Below are 11031 nucleotides of genomic sequence, written 5' to 3'. Positions count from 1 at the left end.
TGGTACTGCAAGAAACCTTTTGTGTTTTTTGTAATGACTCTGTTTCCCTTCACATTCCTAGTTTTTGAGGTCCACCAAAAGTCGTCTGCTAGGACAGAAAAAAGTGCATAAGCGACATATAAACCTGTAATTTGTTCTGCCAAATAAATTGAATGTTTTAGTCTATGCACACAGCTAAAATTCAATCAAGAGCATATCTTGATGTCCGGATCTCTTTAAAGCTGTGAGCAGAACACCTTAATGCATCGTTGTTTCACTAAAACAGAAACGGGAAAGCATTCAGGCTGCACTGAAATAACAACAAACAGGAGACATGTCCATAGAAAATAAGATTTATTCATTTACACTTTTGAATGAAATAATCACAATTCAGGAATAAGTGCATATTCACATATGATATGACAAAACTGTGTACTGAGTATAAATTACAGGCGACTATGCCGGGTTATATTACAGCATACACACTGTTACCTGTACATGTACCTGTGTAAAATCTGCAAAGGTAGGTTTACAGGCTGCTACAAAACTATATTCCCTTAAAACTAGGAATAAATATTTGTGAGGCTTAATGCTGCTGCAGGACTAAAAAAGGCTTTAAAGCTAGGAACAGATTCATAGATGGACTGTCAACATTTTTTGCGAAACAACAAGGAACCAGCCAAAGGGGTTCTGGTGATAATAACAGACCGCGGGCGTCAGAAACATTCATCTCTAAAATATGTCCCAGGGAAGTGCAACTACTGCTACAGTTCAAACAATTTACTCAAACGGCCTAAGACAGGTCAACCAGCATTTCAAACATGGTACAAACAAGACAAACGTACTATATATGTAGATCACAACTGGTGCTGCTGAGATTTTTCCCCAACTTGTCTATCTATGATGTGGTTTTTGCTTGCCCAAAATAAAAAAACAAAAACAAAAAAACCCAGCTGTTTTCTGAAAAGTACTCAGTCATGAGGGCTACAAATGACTTCCTTAATACTCAGACTTTAGTATGACACACTGATAAAAAAACCTCAGACTATCTCGCTTTGTGGGTCTCCACAAATATGCTTCATGTTACAAGAACGCTGCCGATTCTGAGCTACAAAACACAGCAGGACGAACGGGAACATTTGCTGTATTTACCATCACATTCTCCACATAGTTACGACAGGGAAAAACAAGAAGCTCAGCTCTCTTGTTCTATGCCAGGTGATGCGACAGTCTTTTTTAATACATACAGAATTAATTTAGAACATAAAGATCACACATTAAAATGACAATTCACCAGAATTCCCCTTTATGCCGACTGTACATTCCCTACATTCCAAGGTATTTGACTCATCCTCTAGGCGGGGTGCCAAAGGAATTCTGGGGAATCTTTAAAAAAAAAAAACTCCCTTTAATCTTTTTGACTTCACCACAGAGAAACAGCCTCTAACTAGCGAGTCTACAATGCATGTACCTCAAGTTGTGTTTTTGGGTTGCGCTGCCCGCTTCGGCGTTCTTGAAATATTACCGGAGGTGTTTACACGCTTTTAATAGCATTCCTCCACCAACACATTTGGATCACAACATCTTTTGTGCATAGCATCTACACATTTCTACTTCTCACATTTTCAGAAGAGAGTTTCTCTTCCTGTCAGGAGGTACGTCACAAAGGTGGAGTCTATCTGGTCTCTTAAGGTCAGCTGAGACATGCGAAACAACTTTTGTCGTTCTCATTGGTAGTTTGGAGGTGGTGTGAAAAAAAAAAGTCTTTGGAATGAGACTGGTTTAACTTGAAAGCATGCCAACAATGCTGCTCAAACTGTCAGCTGACTCCATAAGATAGGACAGAGTAGGGTGGTACCACTCAGCAATCCAGCCAAGATACTGAAGATAACGCCTTTCATAAGTAGTCTCTTATTTCTTGTCACATTCCACTAAGTCAGTCCGGGCCCAGGTACTCTGCATTCTCCGCTGCCGGTATGTGTCCATTGGTGTGGGTCTTGAAGGTGGGAGTGAAATCCTGTTGGTAGTCGGGGTTGTCTATGCTTTGCTGAGGCAGGTATTTCTCAATGCTGTGGACCGTGCCGTTTGACGTGAGCGGGAGGACGGCCGGGGACAGAATCTCATTGAGATATTCTGGTCCGGCGGCCCCGTTCTTAAAGTAGTTCAGGTATTCTGTCTCCGTATGGTCCGAGGAGATGGTGGGAAGAAGGGTGCGAGGTGGACCGGGATGCTGATAGATAGGATTCACCACATCTGAGATGGGATTCTGGTTCATGTAGCCTGCAAGAAAGGCATTTACATTAACGAGGGCACCAGACAATTTCTCTGATCATAACAGGAGCGCCGCATATTTTAGGGTATTTATTTATTTAGATCAACTGACTATTTAGACATGGCATGAGTGAAGGCTAAAAGATGAGTCATGACATGCAGCAGAGACCCCTGGTTTGATGCGCCACGAGCTGAAACCATCAGTGCAGGTCTTTTCCGAAAGCTCCCAAATAATGCTGTAATCTTTACGTTGAGCTATTTGCATATATTAGAGCTATTTCTTATATTTTGTAACTTATATTATTATATATATATATTGTATTATTTAATTTAGTTCAGTCTGTTACTGTTCTTATTACCTTGGAGCCACTGTAACCACATACCTTTCATAAGGATTAATAAAGTATTCTGATTCTGAAGACAAAATGCTACAAATCTACAAATCTATGCAGAAAGGCATTAATAAGACTCATTTTATCCAACAAAGAAAGTCTTCTTTTTCTTGTTTTTCTTCTTCTGCCTCTATCTCACCTTGTCCCTATCATCCTCATCATCACTAACCCTCTCTCCGTGTCCTCTTTCATTACATCCACGGCAGCTCCATCTCTCACATCCTTTGTCCAGTATATCTACGATCCCTCCTCTGCACACGTCCAAACCATCTCAGCCTGGCCTCTCTAGCTTTGTCTCCGAGCCTGAGCCGTCCCCCTGATGCACTCGTTTCTAATCCTGTCCATTCTTTTCACTCCTGATGAAAATGTTCAACTCTGCCACCTCCGGCACCACCTCCCTTTTTTTTGTCTGTGCCACCGTCTTAAGACCGTACATCATAGCAGGTCTCACCACCATCCTGTAAACCTTCTATTTCACACTGCTGTCCTTATCTCACAAGTCACCCCTGACACTTGTCTCCACCCACTCCACTCTGCCTGTACTCTCTTGTGCACTGTCTGATCTTTGGATGGTTGACCCCAGGTATTTAAAGTCAGCCCCCTTCGCTACTCTACTTCTCACATCATCCCTGCTTCACCTGCCTCCCTCTCATCTCCAAAGAAACTGGGACATGAATAGGTGTGGCACGTCAAGGTTGATAAGCATTAAAGACACATATGCAAAAGCCTTACAACGTCTGACAAAAAGAAGCGGTCAAATCCCAGTGGAGATGGTAATAATAGTTGCTCATAAAATCTAATGCCTGATTGCTAAGCAGTTCTCATTTTAAGTTCCCCACTAGATGTTCTTGGGCTAAAGATTTGAGTGGTAACACTAATGTAACTAGTAAACAATACATGGGTTACTGCATGTTCTGCTAACAGCATTACAGGAAGAGGGGGGCAGTACACTTGCTGGCCACTAGATGTCCCCCTTCCTCACTTAATCACCCAAAGAACACAGAGGCAAGCCATGTTGAGATTTCTCTTGAACTAAATTAAAAAGTAATGGCATTTAGTTGAAGTTTACTAACCTGGAGACGGCTGGAAGGCTTCATCGAGAAACTTGTCTGTGGGGTCTGGAATATATCGCAGGGCCATGCTTCCATCTCTGCTCGGGAATCCGTTCTGTAACAAAGAGCAGAGGTTTTCAGGGCTGTGGCACTCCCTGTGAAAATATTGCAAAGAGGCCAGCACAAAGAGAAAAATCCTTTTCTTTACAGGTATAATAAGGGTTTAATGCATTCTCACCAGTAAGCCAGTTCTGCTGTGGCACGTCCCGATGCTGCTGTTGAGGCTCTGAAAAATAGGTACGGCAAACGTTTTGTTAATCATCAAATGATGATGCCACATCAAATGCGACACAGGAAATTGTGTTTTATGAAGCCATAACATAATTAAATAATCCTCTATAAACCATAAAGCAGCCACTGAGTGAAGAGGAAGGTTTAACATTTTATTAAGCAGGCATAAGGCACCGTACAAAGACAGGCTGCTTTGTTTAGTTTCTTTTATTCTTATTTTTTGTTACTGCATGTTGCTTTTGGACACAGGGACGGCAAGTTCTCTCTGAACTGTGACATGAACGTGTTTTTATGGTCCCCGAGAAGTTATAGCTGCCATTCTTAGTACAAGCTGATAGGGATCAAAATAAACGTTCGCCGTGCAGATTCATATGGATTCAGACAATCTGACAAGCTTTGCTGTGTCCAAATCAAAGGGCTGTGAGTGGCATAAAACCATGAAAAATGGGAAAACAGGGAAAACAGGGTGACAGCTGTGGCAATACAATTACTTTCAACAAGAAAAGGAAATTAAATACGCTGAAGCACTGACCATGTGGGGAAAAAGAAAGAAAGAAGGCCTTACTGGGCCATGTCCCAACAGTAATATTACAAAAACAGACCTATTCTGAAGTTTTATTGGACAGAAATAAAAAACAACAACGGGAAAAAAAGGCGCCTGTAAAGGTAATCAAACCTGAAACCTCATATGGACTAACCAGGCTGTCAGTGGCCGGCAATAATCCCAGGTAAAAGAGCCAGACCTACGCATGGCCTTCACTGAACCTGCAGTAGAAGAGTTCTGCTTATTCCACCTTCATCAATCACAGGACAACTGGGAGGAAACGTGGGAGAGGCGCTGATTAAGGAGGGCGAGTGGGTGGCAGTCACGACAGGCCAGGTAAACAGAAGCAGGGCCGCTGGGGTCAAAAGCAGCCTTTTCCCACTTCAAGTCAGTAAAAGGAGTTAAATTCTGTCTAAACACCTCTGGTAGAGTTTAGCAGCTGCAGCTCTGTTTCTCCTGACTGAAGGCATGAGCAATTGTTTTCAACACAGTAAAAGAAAAAAAATGACTGTGTTTATTTCCATCCAGACTCACAGGGTAATGATTTATGCCAAAATCTCATTTCCCCAAAACACAGTTAACACAGCACAATTACATTTTCAAACAGTTGACTGCCTGTTGGTAAAGTGTTCACAGCTAAAGCTGTGTGAACCAAGAAGGTCAGTGTGAGTGAATCTGGTGTGGGTGTGTGTCTGTGGTAAACGCACCATTACATGGCTCATTAGGGGCCTTACAGCTCACAGCACAAAATACAGTGGCAATATTTTCCATGTGGATCCTGTATTTGTGTCAAAATCTTTTAAAATTAGAAGTGAACGTGCTGAAACAGGTCAGCAGTTCAGCATTTGGCTTCAGCCTTGTGCTAATAGAGGGACAGCAATATATATATATGTAGAGAGAGGATATATTGTAAGTATATAAGGGCTCTTTCTGTGTCTATAGTCATAATTGCATCAATTTTGCAAGATCCAAACCATGACAGAGCCTACACCGTTTACTGAGCCTCACTCACTCTTCCTGTTTCCCTTCATAAAAAATGGCAGATGCATCTCTCAGATCCTGGATTTTTCAGACACTGTTCATCTGCTGTAGACAAAATGCTTGAAGAAACAATTTAAAATAAGTTTTATTTCCCTAAGTTGCCTGTTATGTGTAGACAACACTGCCTCATCCCCTGAGTTAGGTGCCTTTTTATGCTCGAATGACACATTATTAAGTATTAAGAGGATTAAAAAAACAAAAAAACATTCCTTGGAAAACGGTCATGTACAAGGACTGGATTAAAATGAGTGAAAAAGCAGCCAATGAAAAACTTAATAAACCTTTCAGAAAGTCTGGAGAACTATTGCTCAAGATCACTTACAAAATTACAAGACAGTCTGGCTCCTTGGAAGGAAAATGTGATGAAATGAAGAATTGCTCAAGACTTTTGCACAGTACTTTAGTTCCTAGTATTCACAGCAGCAGTGACTTCAGCCTTTTGATTACTAGGTGCACACAGCACAGTCAGTTTGTGTGATGTTCACAAGAACGATAGAGTGGGTTTCTGGTGAGCTGCGTCACCTTGTGGGTGTAATAAGGAGTAATCACTACTCAGTGTGACACCAACGCAAGTTGTGATGATTTCCCGTCTCGTAATTACATCAGTTTTGATTTCGCTTTCAGTTGAGCTGCACTAGTTAAGCAGGAGCACGCTCTCCAACACTCCTAAGTTTTGCATAATTTCTAATGATTTTTAGTTTTACTCTTACAGGCCTGTCCTGACAAAGCAGAAAAGCTTCACGCCATTTCTTTTTTTGTGTAAGGATTGCATGATTTATGAGATTTCTCTAAAATCTAAATTACTGTAAACCACGTACAGACTTGATTTTACATTTCCATAAAGGGTCTTACTGTTGAGTGAATCAGTGGGGTGCGGGAGGTACTCGGGCTGCTGAAGAAGCCACGCTGTGGCACCAGATATTCATCAACATCCACGGCATCCTCCATGTCCTCCCCGCTAATCAGGCTGCGGTAGAACTTATTGTCTGAAGGACTCGGTAAGTGCATGCGGTCATCCCCCTAAAATCAAAGAGTTTACCCTTTTTGTTATACGTAAAAAATCACTGCTGCTCATCATCAGATATTCTGTATATTTAAGCAATTTTAAAGAAAGAAGTGGCTTAAAATTATACCTGGATGACAAGATAACGCGGTGGATCCCGAGCCATCTTTGTAAACTCCGCTATAAGTTCTCGGAAACGAGGGCGGCTGTCTGCATCAATCATCCAACCTGCGCACATGCATCAGCAGAGATCATCAGGGTGGGTTGACTCAGTAACATGAAGCTTTAAATTTGTGAGTACATTAGCAGACATAATCTGTAAAAACAGCAGGTCAGCAGGAAGCAGAACTGGGAAAGACGGATGATAAAGACAAAACTAGAACAAAAGCCTGAACCACAAAACAACTGCCATAAAATTTGAGTGTTTATTGAACATTCTGACGAAAAAAACTAAACAAAAAAGAAATTGCTTTGTATCATATTTGCTACATCACATCGATGATGTAGGAGTCTCGCGTATCAGATATGATACTCTAGGCCAGGGGTGGGGGAGCTCCAGGCCTCAAGGGCCGGTGTCCTGCAGGTTTTAGATCTCACCCTGGGTCAACACACCGGACTCAAATGATTAGTTCATTACCAGGCCTCTGGAAAATTTCAAGACATGTTGACGAGGTCATTTAGCAATTTAAATCAGCTGTGATGGATCAAGGATACGTCTAAAACCTGCAACACTCCGGCCCTTGAGGCCTGGAGTTTCCCACCCCTGCTGTAGGCTGTACAGGGGTAACATAAAAAACAACTGTTTGCTAAAGTGCATTATGTCTTAAAAACAATAAAACAAATGGTGATGTAACTAATTATTACTTTTTCCTTCCTGATTCATTTGCTGTTAACTGTCATGTGTGTGTTTGTTCTGGAGGAAACAGACAAAAAACACCCCCCAAAACAGACTAGTAATTACTGCAGCTCTTACATAAAGTAATAAATGCACACGGGTTTTGTACACGAGCTTACATTTCACCATGATCATGTAGACATCTATGGTGCAGATTGGTGGCTGAGGCAGGCGTTCTCCCTTCTCCAGTATCCCAGCTATTTCACTGGCTGGAATCCCATCGTATGGTTTGGTCCCAAATGTCATCAGCTCCCAAACTGTTACACCTACAGTACAGAGACGAGGACAGATGGTAAATGTCAGTTTGATGAGCTGTCACTGACTTTGTTTTGCTCCCAATAAAAAAAAAGAAAAGAAAAAGAAGGGAAGAAATGAGAGTGACAGGATGTACGCTTCTTAAGTATTGCACAGTATCAAAATAGCTATGTTGACAAATTGGCTCTGCATGCAGGAGTGGGAGTGAGCAGGATGCCTCTCTGCGTTGGAGGAACTGAAAAAGGGAAAAGGAGAAAAGGAAGCCCGCCACTTCTTCTAGGGTCTGCTGATGCTTTTGCCATACTGAGCGGAAAGCATGATCAAACCCTCGGGGAAAGAAGATTTGGAAGCTGGCCCACAAAAAAAGCTGTACTGTGTTTGGTTTCTGTGTGTGTGTGTGTGTGTGTGCTCCTGGGCTGGTAGAACTGTATATGTGGGTTGATGTGAAATTGTCCATCCGAGACTGCAAGCATGTAGGTGTGCGCTACCTAAAATTGCAGATGCTAACAAGATGTTCTCCCTTTTCACTCCCTGTTTGATGAGCTTTATTGACTCCAAAAACAACACGCTATCCGAAGCTTCAAAACGACTGCCCGCTCCCTGCCTCACTTTCTGTTAAAACGCTTTATTTAGCGATGAATGAATATTGCTCCAGTGAGAATGTCACCAATGCTCAGGAGCACGGAGGGCCAGCTGTTTTACTTATCAGAAGTTACACAAGGATTCGGGCTCAATCTGGGACAGCGCAAGTGAGGTTTTCTTTCCTTGTGACTCACCGTAACTCCATACGTCGCTCTGGTGCGTGTAAGTTCTGTTCAGGATCGACTCGAGAGCCATCCATTTTATCGGCACCTGTGGGAATAATCATTACAGTGTGATTAAAAAGAATGCAAAACCCGTGTGCACTTAAACTAATGACAAGTTACCCACTAACACGTTTATAATGTATGGTGTGTATATCATGTTGCATATGCATGCATGGGATGAATTAAATGTGACACTACTGATAACAGTGAGTTTATTTTTTGGCATCACTTTGCATCAAGTATTTGCAGGGATGTTTTCAACTTAAAACGCTGCAGATCTTTATATTTCTGAAATTGATTAATGTCTCTGGCCAATTCATTAGAGTTTATGATGCAATTTTGCTGCCACCTAATGGTGAGATATACAAAAGTCTCTTTTTATTATTAACCTCTTGAGACCCGAACTCTTCCACAGCATGCATTTTTAATTTCTCTTTGATATTTGGGCATATTGGGACCCGATGAATGTAAAAACAAAGAATTACCAGATTTTTTTTAACTGACTTTTGTTTCTAAGAAAAATTAGGATATTCATTTAAAATTTTGATAGAACAGTAGCAGTATAATGTCCTCGTAAGTAGATATCAGGCCCTTGTAGAGCAAATTTTGTATTTTGGTCTAAATAACCCAAAATGTGATGTCCACATATGTGGATGCCAGGTCCTAGGAGGTTAAGGCAGACTTAAGGTATGTAAAGACCGTCACACAAACCTTATGGCAGTTTTTCTGATTAAGCCAATTATATTTTTTTTAATTGCACTACACAAAAGAGTGTCTGAAGTTTAGTGATTCATCTGGATTTGTCCAGATGTTTCTTTTCCACACCTGCACATTTGGTGTTGACAGGCAATACAGAGAGATGTCTGGGCTGAATTTGTATTATATTATTTCTCCTAATTACATCTGATATAACATGCACTGCTCACCCTGTAGTTACAGGCACAAAAAAACAAACAGCACAGCATGTTCTTGAGTAAGGAATCCTTCAGTTTCCCAAAGGAAACAAAAGACAAGAAACCCTTTTGATTTGTCATTTCTCTCTGAATGTAATTCACTGACAGAAGCTATTTAAATACAGCACCACTTGCATGAGATACAGAACAAAACAAAGTACAAAAATATATCTTTTATGCAGTCGAGCTGAGTGAACTACAGGAAGCGGTCTGTCAGTTGGCAACTGGCTATAAATTCATTAAACAAGATCATGTTCATATTTAGGCCCATTTGTGTGCAGCAACAACTCTATCCATCAGTTTTCTTCCACTTATCTAATTCAGGGTTGTGAGGGGGCTGGAGCGTACACTCTAGACAGGCCACCAGTCTAATGCAAGGCTAACACAGAGAGACAGGAAACCATTCACACTCACATTCACTCTAAGGTCAATTTAGCATTGCCAATTAGCACAAACCCATCAGTGTCTTTGGACTGTGGGAGGAAGCCGAGTGGATTCTAAACTTCTGGGATCACCCGCTGTGATGCAACAGTGCTCACAACAACTGACTAATAAATTTAAAAAAAAAACCCAACTAACCTTTCCTCCATCCGCATGGTACTCTTTCTCATCTGCCTTTAGCAACTTGGCCAAACCAAAGTCAGTGATCTTGACATGTTGAGGAGTCTTCACCAGGACGTTTCTGGCTGCCAAGTCACGATGCACTAAGTGGCGCTCCTCCAGGTAGTTCATTCCCTTTAATCAAACAAATAGTGAAATACAGATTACATAAGAGCCGTGCTTTCACGGGCTCGCCGATATTGTTGGAAACGTGAAAACACCGCTTGCTCAGACAAAGTGAAAAATGACATCTGTCACGACAGACTTGTCATGATAATCTGATTACTCAGATAAAAGAAACGGTATTTCTTTACAAAAAACAGCTGTTCTTTATAAAACCTCTAACAAAAACGCTGACGACTTGACTCGCTCTGCAAATCTAAGTTTAAGCGTATGTTTTGAAATTGCACACCCACTAAGACTTAAACCCACAAAAGCATGTGATTAATATTATTGTTATTGAAAATAAAATAAATAAAATGCCTAGATTTATATCTTCATTGGCTGATACAGAGCTATGCGCATGTAAAACAACTCCAGCAACAACAGGTCCAACCTAATCAACAGATTACTCAACTGTAACGTGACACCTTTATGAACTTTCCCTCTTACCTTGGCTATCTGCACACACCAGTTGAGCAGGTACTGGGAGCCAATATTGTCCTTGTGCTCTTTGACATAATCCAACAGGCAGCCGTAAGGCATGAGCTGCGTTATGAGCTGCACCGTGGAGGTGAGGCAGATGCCCAACAGACGACACACGTGGGGGTGCTCCACACTGGCCATCACATAAGCTTCCTGTAAGATGACATAAATGATTTACATGATTTACAATTCAAAATTATGTTTATTTCTCTTCTTTACGTATTGGCTGTTTATGCAGCCCCTGAGCTCGTGTCTGCTTAGCGCCCTCTTCCTTTTAATGGACTTCTGCGAGGAAACCCGGTGA

General features: G+C 41.4%; 1 protein-coding gene across 1 annotated transcript in view; it reads right to left on the bottom strand.

Moving 5' to 3' along the window:
- Window positions 1-316: 316 nt before the first annotated feature.
- Window positions 317-11031, bottom strand: part of egfra (epidermal growth factor receptor a (erythroblastic leukemia viral (v-erb-b) oncogene homolog, avian)) — a 43750-nt gene continuing 33035 nt past the window's right edge. Inside the window, exons 20-28 of the mRNA XM_026148792.1 lie at window positions 10695-10880; window positions 10062-10217; window positions 8500-8575; window positions 7588-7734; window positions 6704-6801; window positions 6423-6590; window positions 3933-3980; window positions 3716-3809; window positions 317-2259 (exon numbers count right to left, since the gene is read on the bottom strand). Of these exons, the coding sequence (XP_026004577.1) occupies window positions 1916-2259; window positions 3716-3809; window positions 3933-3980; window positions 6423-6590; window positions 6704-6801; window positions 7588-7734; window positions 8500-8575; window positions 10062-10217; window positions 10695-10880 (1317 nt within the window). The 3' untranslated portion in view covers window positions 317-1915. The remainder of the gene's footprint in view (window positions 2260-3715; window positions 3810-3932; window positions 3981-6422; window positions 6591-6703; window positions 6802-7587; window positions 7735-8499; window positions 8576-10061; window positions 10218-10694; window positions 10881-11031) is intronic.

Source organism: Astatotilapia calliptera, chromosome 18, assembly GCF_900246225.1.
Source record: "Astatotilapia calliptera chromosome 18, fAstCal1.2, whole genome shotgun sequence".
NCBI classification, from domain to species: Eukaryota; Metazoa; Chordata; class Actinopteri; order Cichliformes; family Cichlidae; genus Astatotilapia; species Astatotilapia calliptera.
Note: the sequence above shows the minus strand (reverse complement) of the source record. Positions and strands in the feature narration are given on the sequence as shown.